This window comes from Mugil cephalus, chromosome 22 (genome assembly GCF_022458985.1).
Source record: "Mugil cephalus isolate CIBA_MC_2020 chromosome 22, CIBA_Mcephalus_1.1, whole genome shotgun sequence".
Classification (NCBI taxonomy): domain Eukaryota; kingdom Metazoa; phylum Chordata; class Actinopteri; order Mugiliformes; family Mugilidae; genus Mugil; species Mugil cephalus.
Genome location: NC_061791.1, coordinates 4890391 through 4913647, shown reverse-complemented (window position 1 = coordinate 4913647; position 23257 = coordinate 4890391). Strand labels below are relative to the sequence as shown.

The following is a 23257-nucleotide window of genomic DNA, read 5'->3' as shown; positions in this document are numbered from 1 at the left end:
GCAGCGGCTGTTAGATTGTGGCTTCCCTCCGTAGTGAAAGTAGATATGACTTTATCGGAAATGAGCCGCTTCTCCTCCTCCTCCTCCTCCTCCTCCTGTCTTTATGGACACCGCTCACATTATAGTCAGTCAGTGTTTAAGGTGATGTTATGAGGTGCCCACCTGAACGGCTGCTTATCCTGCTCCTATACGGCCCGGCCAAAAAAATAAAAGTCACCTCCTGGATTAAACTAAACAAATAGGTCACGTGGAAAAGATGTTGGTCTGTTAGAGAACGGTCAGATTATTGGCATTCCTTTTCTTGTATTTGTAAATGACGTGCAACTTGTCAGTGGTTTTAATGTTGTGGCTGACTCACCATCTAACTCCCCTAACTGGGTTCGCATCCGAAGAGTTTTCTTCCCTGCATCTTCTAATACATAACGGCCATATGTACATTACTTTGCATTGAAAGCGATTGTTAATTTAACAGTAGATCAGTTTTCTGCGAGCGTACTACGCATATAGCAGGATTAGCGTTCTGAGAGTATCTGTTTTCCCAGACTGCTACTAGATAAATCTAAAAATATTACAAGTCATGTAGAAAATCTAAAAAAAAATGTTTTACTATCTACATCTGCTGCTCTCCTGTAAAATCTTTGGACCTCCAGCTTCCCAAGGTTTCAGATCAGTTGAAGTGGTTGAAGTATTACGCGCTCCTTTAACTTCAGGTTCACAAAACCCTTTGAAAAAAAAATAAAAAAATCTCAGGGTGTTAACACTAAACACACAGAAAAGAAATGAATGCCTCCAGGTGAGAGTGTGGGAAGAGACAATGTGTGTTTTTTTTTAATGCATTTAAATGCACGTCTGCTAAAATAAAGCCCTCAACAAATAAGCTCTTATGATCCCGATTAAGCTAATCAATGCCGCATAAATCCGTCTGGAGACTGAAGCCTGCCGTCTGTGGTGTCATTCTCACGTTGACACGTCGGTATGATTGTTTGCCAAAGATGAAGACGGGCTAGGCTGCAGACGCTAAGGGGGAGGTGCTGGAGTGGTAGTTATGAATGTAACCCAGGTTCTTTGAATTCTCTGGTGCTCAGGAAGAAAGAAAAAGAACCCTGAAAGCATCCAAGAAAGGGTTCAGGTAATAAAGTCAAGATTGCAGCAGTTGAGGGAGGGGAAGAAGTATGAATTACCACTATGCTGTTTCCCTTTCCCTTCCTGGTTGAAGAGAGACAGTGTATCTAGCTTGCGTTGAGATTTGGTTCTTGCATAAGTAGGAGGGCAAGGAGGTTAATCTGTAAAGAAAAGCACCAGATTTGTTTGCCAAGAAAACAAAGGTGTGAATATTGAAGAGCTGATCTGATTTTCCGTCAGGGCTCATCTCTGTTTTGCAAGCACACCGTCACCAGGTTGCACACTGGTGAAGGATTTTCTTGTTGCGTCCTTCTCATTCTATACAAGGTACGGGGTCAAGTTTGTACTAGATCCCATGGGAAAGCAGATTCAGTGGTCAGATCACACTCCACCTCCAAGACCCCAAAGGCCTTTGACCTGACAGTGAGGTCTCTTTCTACACCTACCACACTATTTCAGTCGGTGTAAAAATCTTGCGGCTTCAGTGAAGAGTGAGCTGACAGATACTGATTTTGTACAATGTTATGTATCACCGTGGGCTACTAACATGAAAAAAGGAAATTGTTTCAGTTTGACATGTTTCACAGGACAGCCAAATTGGATTTGGTTTATATTAGAGGCTTACCTTTCTGTATGATATCTCATGTTAAACCTTCCTTCTTGAGTTAGTTTGTTGACTAACAGTTTTCTGATAACCCACATGATCAGTTGCCTACTCTACCCACCAATAATATAGTGATGATATAATATATTCCAGGTTGCATGGGAAGTTGTGTGCTGCAGCCATATGTGTAATTGAATAAATACATTAACTGAATCATTCACAACTTGTGCTCGCACATCAAATAGAAACAGCAGCAATGTCATCAGTAGTAGCCCTGGTCACATGACATTGTAGCTATGGATGCTTAAGACTGTTCCTTGTCTGAGTTTCTGCAACTTGTTTTCGACGCACTTTTTTTTATTATGGGTTGTCTGGCAAGTATTCTGTGATTGGCCAGAAATCGGAAGTGCAGAATGTTTTGCAATACATACAGCTCAAATGCAGACAGAATGAAACTGCATTTCTCTCTGATATCTGTGCAGACTTGGCAAAATGGGTAAAAGACTCAGTTCAAAGATTCAGTTGGCAGCATGACCGCTAACCTCTCCTCAGTAGAGATCGTGATACTGTGTGCAGGCATGTGCTGAATGAATACCGGTATTTTTTTACTTTACAATTAATAAATATAAATTTTTAACATACCACTGTATTTGATTACACAGTGTTCGGAACGCTGCACCACGAGACTCTGTTTCAGACCGGACCGTTTTCAATGTAGTGCTCCTAAACACGCATGGTGCAGCTGTGTCACTGTGAGGCGCGGTGAAGATGGAAAGGTCTGAAAAATTAAGTGGCAGAAGGATAAGATTCGTGCCAAAATAAAGGTGTCTTTGGGTTTTTTTTAGGGTGACCAGATGTCACCAATTTCTGGGGACAGCCCCTGTTTTGGATGACCTGTCCAGCAGCTAAAGCTGTCCACGAAAGTGCCCCTCAATTTTAGCTTTTTATGAATGAAAAAAAAATGTTGTGCACATGTTGTGCACAGTTACTGTAATTTACGCTACCTGGCGCACTGCTATTTACGTTACAGACATAGCAGCTTAAATATATTTAAATATGAATAAACATGTCCCTGTTTCTTCACTTCATCTTGATAACATTTAATTCTTTTTCTGACCCCAGATTTCCACATCTGCAGGCAGTGCTAACACGGGGCCATGCAAACCTGTTTTATGTCAAGTGTGGAATTATTCTATAATATTTACTCATCATCACAGTAAAATAGTCCATCCTTAGTCAGTCTACTGCATTTATTCTTCTCTCAACCAGTAGAAAATGTTGCAAACACAAGGTTATGCATGGGAAAATATATGGTGATATGCACTTTTGATCATATTGCCCAGTTTTAATATGCAACAAGCTTTAATGCGTAGTTGCTGCATCAGGTCATGGACCAGCTCGCACCGCCTCAGATGAGTTAATAGTATTCTGCATCCACCCCTCAAACAACTGCTTGAGCGCTATTGTACAGTCCCGTGGCAGTGATTAAATTGAACAGACTCGTATTGTTGTTTTCCTGGCAGGCTGTCTCTTGGTTGTCAGAAGCCCCTTCAGACGCGGGGTGCCACATGAATGAGATTTCTCAGCGCTATGAGTGCGCCCTGCAATCTGGCCGGCTCCATTCACAAATAAAATAAATAAAAAAAACGCCCCGTCATGCTTTTCCCACCTGTCGTCCTGCTGCGGGTGACGGAGTGGGGAAAGAGGCGGCGTGCAACAGCTTTCCCATTACCCCCTGACCTCATCAATGCAGCCCGCGGATGCACTTTGTGCTCAGCTGCGCGCCAAGAAATCAAAGGCAGACGTTATTTAAAAGTAGAATTTCCCACCGGTCAGCTCCCCCGGCGGCCGTAGAGCGACGCACGTAATCTGGCTGCTGCTTTCGGGAGCGATGGCGAGCGACGTGCATCATCATCAGAAACAATTCGGCCGTGTGAAACGCGCGAAGAGTTGATCTCTCGTTTTGTGAAATTTTTCTCCGCGATGGGTCGACTTTATTTTGTTTCCCGCGTTTCTAAACGACCGTCTCGTCGCTTAATGATTTCAAGCTTTATTAATTCCCTGCTTGATGATAACAAGGCTTTTCAAAACACTTTTAGCTATTAAATGCTGCTTTTATTCGAGTCTCTCATCGAGCATTCGGCTTATCTCCAAAGCCACAGTGTTCGGTCCTCGCCGTCTTCTGCACGCGTTCGCGCTCCGCATGTCCCTTTATGTTTCCCAGGTGGTGAATAGTGCTGAACACGCCTCACTCGGATGTATATACAGCTCAGGAACATGCTGCCGCGTTGTGTTTTGCTCCTTATCTACTCACCCAATTGTTCCCATTGAAGAGATTAACTCAAGACATTCAGGAAATTAGCTGCAGCTCGCTGATTGGTCCTTGCTAAAATTGCTAAAATTGCGTTGCATAAGTTGCAAAATGTACATCTCGCCCGTATAGATACAGTAGCTCGAATACCTTTTATTCACGTCGCCATTTTCAAAGCACAGATAATAAACTGACACGATGCTGCCCCAGGTGAGGAGAAGGATACAGATAAGAGCAATTTCTACTATCATTTTTACCAGCAAATGGGTTGAGAGGCACACGACAAATATGCTGCCGCAACTTTGTTGGAGGATTCTGCGAAACGACAGGAGGGGATACGAATTATGCCAGTGTGAGTTTTGTGCGTGGCAGCGATGTGATTTGGCTGTCACGGTTAGTATACTTCAAATAAAGTGCTCGTCATTATCTAAACCCACGCTTCTTACTGTGCGCAGCGGAGTGTTGTTGTACGAGAGTTTCCGTAACCATCTGAAAATCCGACAAGTGCTTCATGCGGAGCGTTGGCCAGGTGCAGAAGTGAGAGTATTGTTCTCTATTCTGCTTTTTTTTTTTTTAAAAAAAAAACTAAACGGAATAGACTTTCCAGCAATTTTCCTTTAACAATTATCTCATCTTGCCTCCAACAGCTGTGTTTCTGAGGCAGGAGCTAATCCCCAGGGTCTAGAAACCTTTGGAGGTATTTCATACACTTCCACTCTAGGGACCAGAGTTTGAATACATACATACGCAATTATTTACCCCTCGTGACAGAAGTACATCTAAAATAAACAATACAGGTTAAATGAGTATTTCCTCCCCTGGGCGTTGCTTAGGTCACTAGTACTTCTAAAACACAGGAACTTTTGGGGGTGGGGCTTAAACCGTGGAACATTTTGTGTTGAGTGAATACGTACAACATTTTTTGTGCATTAAGTTCAGCATTTTAGGCTTTAGATTTTGCTCTGCTGCTCCTACTCACCTCTTTTTTCCAGTGTTGACTCTTAATATGTTGGCACTATATTGCAGCAGTGTGGAGCAGTTTCTTGCATGCAGAAATAACACAGAAGTTGCCGTTCATATGACCGTTGACTAATTTGCCTCGTCTTTGAGGGTTTTAAACCAGGATGAAAGCGCAGACAACAACCGGTCTCAGTTACGTTTTTAGTTCCTTTAACCCTCCGGCCTCATGCAAGAAAGCTACGAACGCCACGTGCCCAAGTACGTGCATGTGGGTTTAAACCCTAATTGTGTGGACATGGTTCGTGAAGATACTGATAAAACCTAAGTTTCACAAACCCAGCTCCCTCGTATTTTCCATAAAAAGACATAAAAGGTTTGCCCTGATAGACTGGATCCATGTCATATTTCATTATGCTAATTAAGCGCTAAGCGTCGCTTCGATCTACTTGCCGGGTTCAAGTTCGCTTAGCAACTTCCTGCTGCCAGCTTGAGTCTGAAGCCAGGTGCTCTGAGCCTGAATGAGGCCCCGGCAGGCAGGGAAAAAAAAAAAAGGTCTCTGGATTTGTTGCACTGATTGGGAAGAAATCCTCGCTCGCACCTCTTTGAATAATTCATTCATTGGCATATGGCGTGGAGAGAAACGCCCAATGATCCCTGCATGTCTGTCTGCGTTCACTTCTTATTTCATCCGTGGCTCACAATGCGTTCAATTGAGCGTGTTGCCGTTCCTTTCTCCACTGACTCCTGCGTACTTTTAGTCTCGAATTCAGGCACTTAAATTTAATCTGGTTTTTACATCTTCAGTCTTACTTATTCATGCGTTTTCCGCCGAGCCGCAGCCCGCCGCGGTGGCGGAATCCGAGGACGCCGTGCGTTCGCCGCGGCGCGCGGTGGAAATGGGCGCGGGACGGCCATCATTAGCCGCTCCGTTTCGGGCTTTGGGATTATGCGGAGGCCAAATTGAAATTTTAATAGCGGTTCAATTTGCTTTTTGGGGTTGTGAGGAAATATTGTCGCTGTTAACGAGGGACGTCGTCCGCAGCCCGGCTGGCGGCGGCGAGAGCTCTCAATCTGCACGTTCTTCACACAGCCCGCTGCGGGTGATTAATGTTTATCTATCCAAGACGACCACACTAAGTCCTACCTGTCATCGCTGCTGCTTCACACTGGAGGGAAACTAATGACTTGGAGCTCAGACATGCCCCCCAATTACAGTATCGAACGAATGTAGAGCAGCGGCAGCAGCAGCAGCAGTGGAGCAGGATTTTCCCACAAGAAAACGATACTGCACCGATCTGACATAACATTATGACCTATGATCCTAATAATGTGCAGGTCTCCCTTGTGCCTCCAAAACGTTTGTAACTTGGACATGGACCAAGTTGGAATGGACATGGGATTTCTGAGGGTGTCAGGGAATTTGGAGGCCAGGTCAAGAGTTGTTCTTAAACCGTTTTTGTGCCTGTGTCAGGCTGCATCTTGTTGGGGATGCTGCCATCAAGGAGTTTCATTGCTGTGGGGTCACGGTGCCTGGTCTGGTCTAGGTGGGTGCTACATGTCACAAGTAACATCCACACAAATGCCAGGTCCAAAGGTTGCCCAGCAGAACATTGAATTGTCACAGGATGCTATTTACTTCTCCTGTCAGTGGTTTTGATGTTGCGCCTGATCGGTGTTTCACTAATAACACTGGCCTCGCACCTTTATAGTGGCACAGTTAAGCAGATGAATGTTTCACCGGCTCATCCGCCGTCGGTTTTCAGGAAGGGCCCCTTTCTTTAACCGAGAGCGCAGACGAAAGCAGATCAGTCGGCGCGCTTTCCCCCTCCGCATCTATTGATTTTTCATAGACAGTAGAGATGATTTAAAGACGCAGCCGCGGCGAGATCAAAGCGTAAGGTGTAGGAACAGGACTGAGGGGGGATCGTATGTGCCGTGAAGCAGAAAAACATCCTCGGTACACCTTGGTTTTCTGCACAGCTTGAAGGCGAAATAAAACACAGTTCAACAACAAAGAAAATGTGCCTGGCATTTCATGGCCACATTTCCTGGTGCGTTGCGGATACCAGCGAGCAATACGAAAGGTTAACCCCTTCGAATTATCAGACACGCATTTTAGAATTACACTGAAATTAGGTCAGTAAACTAACCGCTTTAAAATCTGCATCATCGGTTTTTAGTTTTTCTAATCTGGTGCCAGATTCGCGTTTTTCTTTAATTAAACCTTCTTCCCTTCGCGCAACTAACATGTACTGAGCCGTACTTGGGAATAAATCAATCCCGTCTACTTTAAATTCTCCACCGTTCTCTCGGCCCCGTCCGCCAGCCGGCCCGCTCTCCAAGCGAGGGCTGGCATGTGCGGCACGTCCAGCCGAGCAACATGCAGGCTCCGTCTCTCCGGTCTAAACGGGAGCGGATAGCGGCTGAATGGTGAACTGGTGGGAGCCTGGCTGGGTGCCTGGGGTAAGATATGGAAGCCCCCGTCTTACTGCCAGAACATGCTGAGGCACAGACCTGGCATTGTAACCCACCCAGAGGGGACCGAGTCTGGGCAACAGGACGCTGAAATAAACCTGGCCTATTGGTCAAGACACTGAGTAATTATGGCCTGGGACCGGAGCCAAATGATTAGTATTTAAGGTACTGTGCAGTGTTGGCTGCACACTGATCAACAGAGATTGTGGCGAGGTGATTGAAAAGGGAGATGAATACATTTAAACGACAGCCCAAACACATTTCAATTAACTTAATTTTGGCTCACAATAAAGGACTGGGAAAACAGATATTAAATTGTAAATCTTAAAGATTTTCTGTCAAATAAATGTCTTATATTGGGTAACAATGTCTGAGACAGTTTTAATATTAACACAGTAGATTATGTATGTTTGCATTATTTCAAAGTAGATATGTCTTGAAATATTTCAATGACGACTTTACCAGAAGAAATGCTAACGTCTTCAGATAACAGCCGAACTATCTGGTCCAGAAACTATTGCAGATTCTCCTGTAGCTTCACAATAAAAGCATTTAACTTTCAAAAGAAGAGTTTATCAGAATTTTGCCTCCAAAGTAGCAAGACAACGATCTTCAGTTTGAAGCAATCTCACGGGACCTGATGTGGACCTCATACATTGACTCTGTGAGAAAGAAGGCCCAGCAGAGGTTGTACTTCCTGCTTGAGGTCAGGGAGTTCAGGCTGCCCCAGGAGCTGCTGATCACTTTCTGCATAGCAATAATCCAGTCTTTGTTCAATTCTTTGTTCTGATGGTCTAATTTATGTTGTACAGGTTTCCTATTTTTTTTCTTACTTTTATTTATTTATGCTTTGTCTTGTACCATTGAGCAAAGTTACCGGAGGCAAATTCCTTGCATGTGCACTCATACTTGGCCATTAAAACTGATAAAGCTGATTCTGACGTGCACCATGTTGACTTGATCCAAAACTACCAATTTGAAAATTGCGGAGATGGAAAAACAGCTGGAAATACTTAAACGGAAATACGTTATGCCACTATCAAGTGGACCAATCACAGCTCTTCTGGTCTTTGACACCACAGTGTGTAGTTACATTTCTGGGTCTGCGCAGGGTCTAAAAATAATATAAAACCGCCTATTACAAATTGTCACCAATGGACACCAACTCCCTTCACTGTGCTCTGTTGTTTTCCAGATATTGACTTGCATGCATGGATGCTTCTAAGTGTAGAAATTTTTAAAATTAGTTAACGGGCTTTAGTTAGCTATTAGCTTATTAGTCACAATCGCTCTAGGGACCCAATGCAGAATGATCTTCGGAAGATGGTGATAAAGTCCAATTAATGGTAATTGGGACTAGACATTTGTAATATTAACAAAATATTGGAAGTAAATTCAATATTTTAATTCTGTTGAAGCTGCTGTTTGTCAGTTTTGATGGAAATGGATGTTCCTGCTATTGCGGTTGCAACCCGTCGGTTGCAAGGTCTCCTCGCACGATCTGTAGACCCTGGGGGGAATATGGCTTCACATATCCACTATAGCATAGATACAGTGTATTATGCAACTCGATCCCGGGCTGGCCCATTAACCAGCGCAAGCGTGAAATCTAGGGCAGAATGCCCAGCATCCCGAGACGTCTCTGCAGGTTTGAAACGCCGGGGTGATGCTGAGCCAGGCTCCAACTGTGTCAGGCCCACTCTCATATATGCAGCCGTACAAACCGCAGTGTGCTGATGTTCAAACGAGGCATGCGTGGTGGGCGGCATGCATGAACAGATTTACTAATATTTCCTGTGTGAATGTGTTTGGTTTAGATCCGATTCAGCCAGTGTGTATATATACTTTGCTCTCAAAAGCAATCACAGATCAGACAGTGATGAACTCTAAATGACGTTGAGCTGCCTTCAGAATCTAATAATATACAGTGGTATGCGGTGCCTGAGAAGAAAATATGCTGCCTCTTGCAATTTTAATATATATATATAAGGTTTTATGGAGTAGTTTCATCCAAGAAGTCAACAGTAGAATCGAAAGGAGGAAATAATATAAGCAATACAATTGCAGCATGAGATTTACTTGTAGATGAATGCATCGAGTCGTTATATTCGATCGATAAAAGCGAATTAATGCAGACAGGATAAGTGAATCTGTGGGAAACATAACGTGCTCCATGTTAACTTCAAGAGATCCAATCCCTGATGTCCGTCCTTCTCGGCAGAGCCAAGATGATGTGCGAGGTGATGCCGACCATCAGCGAGGACACGGCGCTGAGCCAGCGCGGCTCCCAGAGCAGCTCCTCGGACCCGGACTCCCACTTCGAGCAGCTGATGGTCAACATGCTGGACGAGAGGGACCGGCTTCTGGACACGCTGAGGGAAACGCAGGAAAGCCTCGGACTGGCCCAGCAGCATCTTCAGGATGTCATTTACGACCGAGACTCTCTGCAGCGCCAGCTCAGCTCCGCCCTGCCACAGGTAAGACACACCTACTCGTTGACGATACGATACGTATCGCGATACTTGAGTCGCGATACGATACATTATTGCAATATATTGCAATATTCTATGTAGTCTCTGAGAAATTTTAAATGCAGCTTAAAATACAACATTCACAAATGTACATCAGATGACATCAGTGATAACTGAGTGGACAAATTGAATCGAAAATTTCCAGTTTATTGCATTTGTACAGAAAAAGTTGTGGTGCAGGTGCGTTCAGGCCAAAACTTGACTTTTTCTTTTAAAATTGATGTTAAGACATTCAAAATCAATACTGTATCAGAAGAATACGACATATCGATAATTTTTACCACCCCTACCTACTCGTGTGTCTCTGTCTTCTGGCTTTGTTGACTGTTTGAAAGGATTGCATCTGAAGATGTTGAGACATGTAGTGATGGTCTGTAGCGTGTATGCTACTGTAGTTATACTGTACGTGTCTTAACCTCTTGGCCACCAGGATAGTTGGCTTTGACTTGAGTACAAAAGCACAAAATATACTGCATAAGAGTATAAATAGGAATAAAACTGCTGATTTCTGGCTCAGAATTTGAGGAAAAAATGACGATGTGCGCTGTAAACTTCCATACAGTTGTTTGAAAATCAATATTTATGGCAAAATATTTAAACGAATACATTTTACACTGAAGCTTTCCTGATTAATCGCTTACTTTTACAATTATTTTTGCAAGTTTTCTGAAACTGTAAATGTGAAAACTAGGCATTAACACACTAATTAATGAGATTCTGGATAAATTCCAGAAGATAAAATGGAATAAAATAATAACATAAACATGTAATATGTTTTTATGTTTTTATTTGTAGTCTCTCCACTACTATAAAACTTTAAACTGGTTTAACTGTGGCCTGGCTGCTATAGGGTTCCGTTTCATATGCAGTAGTACGTGACTCCTTTGCTTTATTCTCTCGTAATTTGTAACGTGAGCGATGTGAACTCTATTCTTCCTCAGCAGCACTCCTCATAAGGCTGAGTAATTATCTTTTGATTTACAATAAATCACTTGACTCCCCTCAATTAATACAGCACAAGCATTTTGTCTTCCAGTGCAATTATTCTGAAGTCATGCACGAGAGAATGCATTTAAAGCGTTTGCTTTTGAATTTTTAGTAAGCGGGCTTTAATAGCGCATTACCGTACTCCTCGGTTTCCTTTCTCGAGTTTGTTCCAACTTCTTTGCTCGAAGTGTCTGAAGAACGCACAGCGTTCCTGCGACAAGACAGCGCAAAGAAGGGGCAGATAAGGGAAGCAGTGACATTTCAAATACACATGTGAGTCATAAAACCACTTTTGTATTTGTGCAAAAGGGGTCATGTCAGGACGCTTGGACCTTTTACGTTCGTCAGCCGAGTCTTTGCTTGCAGGCAGACTCAGTTCTTTTTAAAATATGAGTTTGGCAACACTCCATTTGGCTTTCAGTTTTGGGTGCGTGTCAACCGAAAAAGAAAACAAACACAATAATTGTGCATGCAATTGGATAATCTAGACCTAACCCTAACCCTAGCTCTAGCCCTAACCCTAGTCCTAAACCTTAACCAAACTCCATAACACACCAACTTTCTGCCACAGAAAAAAAAAAAAAATTGTGGTTGGGTCTGTTTGTCTGCCTTCCAGGATAGTATATTTAAAGAAGTTGTACCAACATTTTGGAAATGTTCATGTCAAATTTCCAGTCTGGAAGTAATTTTTCCAATTATTCCTCCGTCACCATGACCACAGTATATTTACAAGTGCTCTGTATTTTAACCTGACAGAGAAAACAGCACTAGTGTAGCATGCAAAGCTATTTGTGTTGTTCACTAATAAAAAATTATGTTGCCGCCACCTTTTAAAACCCAAGTTTCATGCTCTTGACTTTTACACCACGGAGATTCATAGTTGTTTAAAGAGAGATTGTAAAAAAAACGAATGTAACTGTTCCAGACGCAACGTGAACTAGCTTAACTTCATAAGCACTAGCTAGCAAAGTTAGATTGAAAGTCAACTGTTTACTATAAATTGGATTTATTTGTGGATACTTAATTTAAACTTGCATCCAATATCCGCATTATTGTGGGAATTGACTATAGACAATAAAAACTGAAAAAAAACAAAATACTTTTTATTCATCTTATTCTTATTTTATATGCCGTTTATTTTTTTTTTAACAGGTGTGACAGCATCATAATTAGGGGCTTTTATTAAGACGGTAGAATCGACTGCCAGGGTCCCATGAAATTTTGTGGAGAACGCTGGTAAAGCATTCATTGAATGGTTGCACCATGTTTGTGAAGTATTTGAAATGAAAGGGAGATAGAAGCCTTTGTTTGAAGTTAAATCACTGAAACATACCTAAACTGTCCACAAACTGGCTTGTTGGTTGGTTAAGGGGGGGGGAAGAAAACTGTCTTACGTAATAAGTCCTACAGTGAGTGGAGATTAGCTAAAAGTGTGTCAGTAATTCTAGTCACACGCCTTCCCCTCTCTGTTTCCAAGAGACTCTGGAGGTTTGTTGGCGGAGTGAGGGGGGGGAGGCAGGGGCTTTGTTCGCAGGCGGTGCCCGCTGATAGCGCGGTAATCCGCCTGGTTCCACAGAGCCGGGGCGCACACTGCGTCGCTGTTAGCTTTGTTGCGATCGCACATGGAGACTTTGAAGTCGTTTGAAGTGTTGAAATGTTGCTTCCTGTTTGGAAGCCGCACAAAACGTTTCGGGATCTGCTTTTCGGCCCGTGGCCTTTTGGAATGATTTGGTTTGTCCCATTTACACCTCATGTGAGATGCTATAAATACGCTATTACCAGAGAATTATGTTTAATTTCAGATTCACGTGAATGGGTTGTAACTATGGGCTGCACCGATCGGGCGTAACATTATGACCGCCCTCCAACCAGACACTAAATAGAAACTTAAGCCCAACAATATGTATTTCAGAGCAAATCTCCACTTCTTCCCTTTAACGACGGAGGAATGTAGCGCTGCCGACGTGAAATAACATTTCCATTATCAGACGATTCCGCTGATGTCTGTCGGCAGTAAAGCTCCGTGTTGATGTATGGCTTGTCACCGTATAATGACAAGAGCCGACGCGCCGCCCTGGCGCATTTCCTGGCATCTGGCTTAAATTAGATGTCAGCGGGATCCTTCCAGCTACGTTCTGGCACAAACGGTTCTATTAATTAATCTCGCCGCGTCCTGTTGGCCTGCGTGATATCAACTAATGGTTTATAAAAAGGTTCGTTAGAACTTGGTAATTATACAGAGACATTTGGCTGTGGGTGAAGTGGACACAGTTTAATACGTGCTAGATAAGAGTGCAGCCTCTGCTTTTTTTTTTTTTTCCTTTTCTTTTAACAATTGAAAACGAGCTTGTTTCACGGGAGCAGCCTTCACCTTTGTGAAGCTGCCGTGTTATGGATCTCTTTGCTCTCCCTCCATTACGCCGCAATGATTTCACTGCATCCGAACGCTTCCATTGTAATGGGACGTCTTTAATATAGACGCCTATTGGGGTGATTTAAGGAGAGCGGGCAGTGTGCAACAATGCTCAGATAACCGCGGAGTGGGTTTCTTAACGACGGCGATAGATGGCTCCCAGGTCTTTCTCCACTTTGTGTGTGATCGCAGAGCCGCGGAGGTGACGAATGGGAAGAGAAGCAGCGGGGATTTTTATTTATTTATTTATTTATTTGGCCTCATTTAAGCGATAGGCAGGGCTGTAAATGTGTCTTTACTGATATCGCTCCTCTGGTTGCGAGGCCCCAGAGCGCTGGCCGGATTAGATGTTGGCCCGCCACAAACTTCCCTTCCCTTCCTTTCCTCCTCTTCTTTTTCCTCCTCTCTCTGTTTCTGCTGTCACCGTCTTCTCTATCCACCCACCCCCACCCTCTCTCCATCGGAGGTCACGGCTCCGCCGCTCGTCGTGACACTCTCGAGTGATCGGAGTGACGCTCGCCATCCCCGCGCGACGCCTCCAGCAGCACATCCCTCCCCTGCCATGCATAACAATCCAGCAGAGCCCCTGACGTGCCTCCTGTCCTCACCCACTGTTTGCATTTCAGAAAGCTGTTTTTTTTTTTTTTGCGGTGCAGAGAAAATGGTAGCAACCATAGCGTGACCTGACGCGTGTGGGCGGGGCCTCTGAAGACGCAAGGAATCTCTTTCTTCATCGTAGACTCTTAAGCTGAATGTGTTCCGGCCGCTCATATTTTTGCCGTAATGTTGAGTTAAATATCTGGTTGTTCTTGGTGGAGAACAGTATTCCTTTAAGTGTCATAAATTCAATTTTATATCACATTTAAATGGAATGCTCATCTTTTAAAGACACTAAAATATTTGGTTTAACGGAAACTGCCGCCTCCCTGGTAAACACGGAGCACCGCCTGTCGTCTGAACGCCTGGTGTTTCCCCACGGCTTGAATTACTGTCTTCTCTGAATCTGAGCCTGCTCCGCAAACAGGAATACTCGATAGACCCCGTTCAGAGAAAGACATGTAGAGACGCCCGAAGCCCCGCAGCACCATGGACGTCCATGTGACCGTCCTCCTCCCCCTCCCCCTCCATTCCCCCCGACGAGCCCTCGTATCGTGACACAGGCGGGCGAGCTGGCAGACAGGCAGTGTCCTTCGGAGCTGTGTGTTACTGTACTAGAAATGAGACCCAGAGGGGATGCGGGAGCCTTCTCTCCATGCTGTCGATTTACTGTTGCCAAACATGGTTTCATGAAGGCTGCCGCTGCTGCTGATGTTCTCTGCATTAGCTTCCACCCCTGCTAATCCTCCTCCTCGTCTCCCACAAAAACAGATCGGAGTTGTACTCCTGTCTCGCTGATGTTTCTTAGAGCGTGAGATGATCTACACCGGGGAGGATCTCTGTGATTTGTGAGCGTAAATAGTCGTCAGAAATACTCAAATTTAAACCAAGCTGACATTTAAATGTAACACGGGGAAAGAATACGGCTGTGTTGAGCATATTTTCTAGGGAGCATGTTATAAGACCAAGCTTTGACCTCTGGGGCTAAAACATAAGGTGCTAAAACTACAGTTCATAGAATGGCCACTTGAGGTTGCGTCCAGAAACGAGTCAACCCCCATGAAACCGAAACTTTACAGCAGAAATAAACACGTTTTCTGGCTTTTTCCTCTATCAATGCTTAAATTTATGCATAATTAAAATTAAGGCCGTGGCCATTTTGAGCGACGGGCGCGAAGCGTCACAGGTTGCTAGATGTCTGGAGGTGTCACCTGACCATCTCATCTCCAGTCCTTCCATCTTTAGATCCCGTTAATGGATGAATTTAGCCTTTAAAGACCCTTTTGCGCATCACTCCCTTATATCCAGGTTGATTCGGCCTCTACACCATTTAAAAAGAATCACTGATGTGTCTATTTATATTTAGCTCAGATGTGCATGATAGGGGGTGGCACCAGTTCACATTTTTTTCTTCACTAATAAAACCACTTCAGGCTGCAACTCAACACCATCAAAAGCATTTAATAGTACTCCACAACGTGTTGGGAGACGGGATAGTGTAGGTATTTCTCTGAAGCCTTCTCCGTGTACAAACGTCTAAAAACTTGGGCGATCTAATCCACCCACCATCAAATAGTTGATTTGCAGCTTAATTCTCTCGGCGCTTGGTGAATTTGTTAGCTGACTGTTGTCGAGAGGGTTTGGGGTGAACCGCAGTAGTGCTTTCGTTGTATTTCATTGCTTATTTTTAGTGAAATATTTCCACACACTCAACGAACCGCTGTTAGTTTGCGGCAGCGACCCACAGGGCTCCTGGTCTGTCTTCTCGGAGGCATCCATATTGTTATTTTTGCAACAGACGTGATGCTTAAAGCGTTGTGGCACAACAACAAACCGACCGGCTGACCAGCCTGCACACCTCAAACCCTGTGCACTGGACACTCTGGACCCGCAGCGCTGCCCCAGATCCTGAAAGGTGTTGACCCCGGTGCTCTTTTGGTCCGAGCAGATGGTAATGAGATACCGGCGAATTGATCGCTCAGACACCAACGTTCTAAATCACCGTACAGAGCAGCCAATTGATTGTGGTTCGCTCATTCACGACTACCACAGCGTCTCTGGTTGCGTCATCTTTTCTACAAAGCAGTGGCCGGGGTTCAGAAACATGCTTTGAATCAAAACAATGATGGTTCCATTTAAAGATTATTAACCAGCGTGCTATTGGATTTTTTTCTCAAGAGTAAGCTCTGGTTTCTCCGTCGATACGTCAATAACGCCCCGCTGGTTATTAATCATACGGGACACTGCCATCCATCAAGGCGTCTGGCCGTCTAGCGGCATCGCTTTGTCCCTCCATCCCTCTTAAAAATTTCAGCCAGTATTGGTGGAGAGTTTGTAATCACGGAATGTACCACTCCGGACCTCCACGGGGGTGAGCGGTTCACGAAGAGGCAGTGGGAGGAAGGGAGGAGGGATGTGGCAAGGCTCACTGACAAGGGCAGAGTGTGGAAGGGAAGATGACTAAGCTTGTCGGGGCGAGGGGAGGAGAGGTGAATCCTTCTTGTCTTTGCTTTCTTTCTTTCCTTTTGACCTCCCTCTCCCTCCTTCCGTTCACCCCCCCCCCTCTCTTGTCTCTGTGTTGCTTGTACAGGAGGCCCTCTGGGCTCCAGCAGTCAGCCAGTCAGCTGGTCTCCTCCACCAGAGCAGCACATGATTTTCCATGATTACTGTTATTGTTTGTGCCCCTTGTTCGCGCCGCCTGCAGGCTGGATGTGCGGTCGATGCGTGGCAGGAGGAGGAGACGAGGAAACTGCAAAGACGGGCAGAAGTGGTCCACGCGTAGTGGTCTATCAGCAGTCGAGGCGTCCCTTGAGTTGACAAGCTTCAGATCACATCCTAAATAGCATAGTTATATTTAGACTTGTACACATGTGAGTTAAATACACAGTGCTGGGAATTGTGGTTGCGCAGTTGTTCGTGGCACGGAAATCTCCCGTCCGACGTACTCGCACTGCGACGCTACGCGGTGCTTTCCAATTTTCTCGTCTCGCAGGCATTGATTTGCAAACTCAAGCCTTTCTTGTTTTTCTGCTCAATTTACCCCCCGAAGCCTTGTTTTTTCCCCTCTTTTCTCTTTTCTCCTGCGCGTCGAGTGCCTGTAATGACTCTGACGGAGACGCTCGATCGATACCCTCGGAAGGTTGGGGCCCGATCGGGGTCACAGATCTCGCTCCCGTGGCTGAATCGTTCGCCGCTTGCGCCGGTGCCAAGCGCTGGACTCCGGTCGACCGGCCGTCTGGTCGCGGGGCCGGCTGGCTGGAGAGACGGAGTTAAAGGGGATGAGGCAGGGGTTCTGATCAGACAAGGTGACTAGACGGTGCAGAAGGATCTCCTGCAGATCTAATTATCTCCCTAATGAAGAGCGCAGTAGGGTACTGGAGTGCTGTAAAGTCGGGAAGTTGCAGGGACGGTAGATCAGCCCTAACAAGGGGGCAGAAATTGTTCGCATGCAAAGTCGTCTTCAGGGTTATTCAGTCAGTTTACTCAACTGAGAGATTGTTCCCACTTAGCAAACTGCTTATAGTGTAGCTAGTTCGTCTTCGCTTTGTTGGGAAATCGTTTATCAGCCGAAGAATGTATGAAATGTAAAATATAGTAAAAAAAACAGAGATTTTTCGCAATCTTGTGTCACCCAAGCTGCTATTCAGGAATCCCATGTGTGACGTCATCAAGGGTTCATCCATCTTCATATACAGACAATCGATAAGGCTATCTTTTAAAGATTGGGTTTTGCACCAGCCATGTTGTAGCCCTGCGAGCGCGGTAATTGTTATACATTTCCTTGTATCTGGCATCACTTTATTCAACATTTCAAAGGGATTGCTTTTACCGGACAAAAATCTAAGAAGACCTTGCAGATTTTAACCGCGCAACAAGGCATTTTTTCGGCAGTTGCGTGTCACGTTGAGTCGAGCTCGGGGTCTAATTAGTTGATAATGGATTGAATCCATTTTGGCAATTGTGCGACTGGCTCAAAACGCCCAAATTAAACCAGCAAGTGTTTGCAGAATCAAATGTGAAGGGCCGTCAAGAGGCATTCCTACTGCTAAGTACCCCTGCTTGAAACACGGCGTAAAATAGACACTGATTATTGCTAATGAGAGCCATCCAAGCCCAGTTCATTTCATGGACAGGAGGACAAATCCACTGCGTATTTGCATGTATGCCGATCAACCACAACATTAAAACCAGGAGAAGTGAATAACACCTGACCGTCTTGTGACAATTCAATGTTCTGCTGGGAAACTTTTGGACCTGACATTTATTTGGATGTTACTGGGTGCTAAGCATGTAGCACTACCCTAGACCAGATCAAGCAACCATAGCCATGAAACTCCTTGATGGCAGCAGCCATCCCTAGCAGGATGCAGCTTGACACGGGCACACACGGTTCAGGAACAACTCAACACCCTCAGAAATCCCGTGTCCATCCTCTGGGCGTGCCTTTTGCAGCTTAATTGGTTGCTTAATGAAAAGTGTACTCCATGTACAGTATGCTTGTTGCCTGAGCGGAATCATATTACACCTAATGGTGAAGAAATCAAAACATGTTGAGCTGCTGCTGCTGCTGCTTCTCTTTGCCCAAGCGCTGTGCAGTCATCGTGATGTACTCCGCTCTGAAAATAGCAACGTAATCTCATGACGCTGTCAGGTTAACTTCCTGTCATGTACGTCTTGTAATATTGTCAGACCCCACCATCCCTACCTGCTAAACTGTTGTCATGTCAGATTTTCCGGATACCGCGCAGGATGAAATGTTCAAAATTTGGAACTTGTTGTTTCGATCAAATAGCGCTCCTGGCAAACAATCTCGTTCCTAGATGGCGATGAGTGATTGCGCATTAACAGTTTAATTTAAGCCGTAAGTGCACTTATTACTGAAAAGGTCATAACCGCAGCGCCAGTCGTTCCGGCTGTCTGCAGCGTTGTGGAAGTGCCTGCGCAGTTGAGGGGAGTAATTACTCGAGCATGACCGATCTAGTTGTCGAATTAAATATTTGGTTTGGCTAAACGGCTGCTTTTAGCTGGCAATTGCGAGGTATTCATTTTTAACTCGGGCGCCTTCGCGTGCCCGCATGAATTTTAAAAGAGACGCTCTGCACAGTTGATGCACGAGCAACACGAATGGCGGAGCGATCGGCGGGGGGTATTGAGGGTGAAATCTGAACACCTTTGAAGCTGTGATATAGCCATTCAGTTCAGGATTTACTTTTTTTTTTTTTTTTAATTGAATAAAGCTGCTGATGATTCATGCTTAGTTGAAAAATGAAAGGAGACGTTTTGAAGATGCGCACCCATTCACGATATTGATTAAAAATTTGCTACTATTGACTTCGTAGCAGCAGTGAATTTAGAGCTTTGCTGCAGATGAGTTTTGCTTTGGCAAAATTTATAGCTGACAGTTGCTAGTGGACGTTTCAAGCAAAATACCTTCATCCCCTTGATCAAGTATCTGAGGCCCCTTCCCTCAACCCATAGGACCCAAAGGTACCATGTTGCTAGACACCACAGGACACCCTCAGAAGGTCCATTCTGTGATGAGTCACAACTCATCACAACCCAATATTAGGTCATAATGTTATGGCTGATCTACTCCATACATTCCTATGGCAGAGGGATGAATGTACCGTTAGACTTGTACTTCCAACAAATGCTCTTCACTCTCCCGTACAACAATACATAAACTAAAAACGCCCCTAATTGACAAATCGTATATCTCGGTGTCCTCAGTGTCCAACCTCCAAGCTCCTTTATTTAGAAAGAACATGCTACAGTCCACTCTTAACACACTGGACGTACACAGTTGGGTAAATCCTGCCATTAGCATTCTCCACCCATTCTGCTCTCTGCATGTCGCCGTTTGCAAAAGTCCCTTTGCAACTGGAAACAAGAGCAATATCCTCAAATCTTGCAACTTGCACGCTTAAAATAACAGGTTTTGATGAAGATTTGCATCGTGCAGTATGGTGGGCCTGCTGGATAACTGTAAATATATGTAAAGTCAACATTCGCTGTCTAACAGGGATGTCCTCGCGTGATCTGTCCCCTAACAAGGCCCTCGTTAACTTGAGTTCATCAGTCACGTCTTGCTGCTCCGCCGCCTGTGACACCGACCGATCCGTTTGTCTCCTTCACACAAGCCTCTGTGAAATCTGTTGAATAAACTTCCGCATGAGCCGAGCGAGCAAACAGTCTGCGTTTATAGCAAAACGCTAAAGCAGAGGCAGGCTTGAGCTGCGGGGCACCGATTATCACCAAATCATGCCGGCCCCTTTGTTTTTTTGTAAAAATGTCCTCACGCAGCTGGCACGCTGTCTTTTTCTTTTTTGTTTTGTCTTCTTTTGCATTAGCATTAGCAGCCTCTGCCACACCACCGCCGCTTCAGCAGGCACCGTCGCTGCATCCCTAAGATTTGCACCGCCCGGCACATCTGTAATTAGTTTAAAGAAATTTAAAAAAGCCAGAGTATCTTTACCCCTCGTGCCAGGAGGATAATGAGTGCAGCCAGACCACTCTCCGCTGCAGACTCAGTGATGTGGAGATAGTCCTGGCTATGAGAGACTGTCAATGGTAGAATTTTTTGGGTGTCTGTTAGTGGGGGGGTCTTTGTGTCTTATAGGCTGAGGGGAGGGGCTTCTGTGGTTCAGGCTTATTCCAGTGCATCCTACAGATACTTGATCAGTTTGGGATCTAGTGAATTTGGAGGCCAGATCAACACCTTGTGCTGTTTTTCCATGGTTTTTTTGAGTTGTTCCTTAAAAGTTTTTATGTCATTGCTATGGGGTGGGTATGGGTGGTACATGTCTAAGTGACATCCACATGAATGAATGCCAGGTCCAAACATTTCTCAGGAGAACATTGGATGGTTTAAATGTTATTTACTTCTCCCGTCCTTGGTTTTAATGTTGTGGCTGATCGTCTGCTAGGTTTCGGTAGCGGAGGAAGACAGTCTGAAGACTCTTCCCGGGGGAAAGATCCCTTCCATTCCATAAGACGTCAACTATTTACCGCTGTCAAACCCCATTTTTGTTTTTTTAACGGTGTAACTGAACCTCTAGCGTCTGCGCACGTAATGAATCACTTTCAGAACCTTCACTTCTGCGTAAACAGTCTGATATACTGAAGAATCTCCACCTCTTCATTATTATTATTATTATTTTTTTTTTTTATAGATGTCTCCGTTTGATGAATCATATAGGAAACGACAACGCGTAGGCAGACGCGCTCTTTGATGTCATCTTCTTCCAGCGAGAAAACGTGCACGTACGCGAGTGTGTTTGCGTAGGTTGTATGGAAGTTGTTTGGGCGGAAGGAGGAGGGAGGGGAGGGAGGAGGGGAAGGGGGGGGTTGTGTCAGCGCTTGCATCACTGTGGGGAGAACTTGGGCATGAGTCAGATCGTGAAGCAAGAAATACAGTCTGCAGATATACTTGCACACACACACACACACACACACACACACACACTCTCTCTCTTCTCGCTGGCTTTGCCTGAATGAATTAGAGGACTGGTCCCCTGAGAGCCACTTAAGTGAGCAGAGTAAAATGAGGTTGTGACCAATACTTAGTGCTCCTTTCTGTGCCGACCTGGAAATGTAATCCTGCCTCCAATAAGACACTAAATCAGTTTATTTTGCTTCCGCTATTGACGAATTTACCAGCTTATTTACCAGCTTACCTTCAGCCGCCGCTGAAAGGTTGGCACACGAAACCACAGACGTGTCGCGTGCTGAAGGAAATAGGAAATTTTCTGACGCTGTTTTTCCCTGAAGCCTTGTTGATTTTGATTTTGGGGAGGGGGGGGGGGGGGGTTGTTTGGCAGCTGCGGGTTGACTCGGGCTCGGAACAGATCTTTGGTGCTGGAGCTGGTGTTCTTGACCGTGCAGCTGGTCCTCCTTAATAGATACCTTTCAGCATCTGAATGCTCCACTTGACGGCCAGAAATAGAGCGTGATGTCACCGGCTCTTGGCACGGAATGAGAGTCTCGTTCAAGGACTCCTCGGAGAGCCAGTCCCACGATGATTAGCTCGCTTCGCGGCTCCCACCTATAGCACAGAGTTACGCTATTTTAAAACCTCTGCAGACGGTGTCACTAAATACTTCACTTTTACCTCAGGCTCATTCTCCTTTTGTGTGGTGAACCGGCGTCGGTCACGGGCTGACTAAACTAAACTGCCTCTGTGGCTTCTGGACACCAACAGTTGCTTGGCAGCGGCGCTTTTCATAGGTTAAACAGCTGATGCTACCGCTCGAAACACCGAGGCAGTTTGCGTACGCGGCTTCCCGTGACCCGGCCGCGAGCTCACAAGATCCATGTGAAGGCAGCAAAAGTGGATGCGACGGTTGCCACGGAAATGGTGGAGAAGATCAGATGAGTTCACTGAAATCTTTGACTAACAAAACAAAAAAAATATAAGGCCAATACACCGATCAGGCATAATATTATGCCCACTCTCCTAATGTTGTGTAGGTTTTGCTTGTGCCTCCAAAACAGTTGTGAGTCACCATTGCTATGGGGCGGGAGCGTCTGGTCTGGTCTCGGTGAGTAGTAGACGTCTAAGTAACACCCACACGAACGCCAGGTCTAAAAGTTTCCCAGCAGAACATTGTATTGTCACAAGATGGTCAAGGTTATTCACTTTTCCCGTCAGCGGTTTTGAGAAAAATAACGTGCCGACGTGGAGAATGAACGGCCGTCTTCTCGACCTGCCCCTCCTGCCCCTACTGTACGTAGTTGCTTCAGTCATATATGTGGTTTGTGAGTCATTGGCAACCAACCTATTCTGCTGTTTATGTAAGCCGCTGAGTGAGTCTCCGAGAGCAGATGTCCCTCTTTGCCCCCCAGCTACCTCCGAGGCCACATATGCGTTCACTTAAATGAGCTTCAGCTCAACGTGGCAGTTTTTTTTGACCCATATACGCTTTTCTTTCTACGGTTAAAGCATTGTGTGACAAGGACGTGTATAAAAAACCCTCAAATTTTCAAGGTGAAATATAATGACTCGCCCGCGCTCTCCGAGGATTCGATCCTCGGCGCCTCGCCGGGATCGCATCTCCCGCATCCTCCCTCTCCGTGGCAGATATGGCAGCTTCCCAGCGCTTCCCCCTGCAGAGAGCCCACATCCAGCCCACTGATGTGACTCAGGTGTCCCGCTGGACCATATGCCTCGCTCCCCGCCAACAGCGTGCGTCGCACTTTACAGTATCGCTCCTGATCACGTGTCCGCCGTTAGGTAATGTGGTGTGATGGGCCGAGTC

General features: G+C 45.2%; 1 protein-coding gene across 9 annotated transcripts in view; it reads left to right on the top strand.

The window, feature by feature from the left end:
• ppfia2 (PTPRF interacting protein alpha 2) overlaps nt 1-23257 on the top strand; it is a 161414-nt gene that overhangs the window by 2084 nt on the left and 136073 nt on the right. For all 9 annotated transcript variants that reach the window (XM_047575238.1, XM_047575236.1, XM_047575235.1 and 6 more), the window contains exon 2: nt 9694-9949. In XM_047575238.1, the coding sequence (XP_047431194.1) occupies nt 9701-9949 (249 nt within the window). In that variant the 5' untranslated portion in view covers nt 9694-9700. The remainder of the gene's footprint in view (nt 1-9693; nt 9950-23257) is intronic.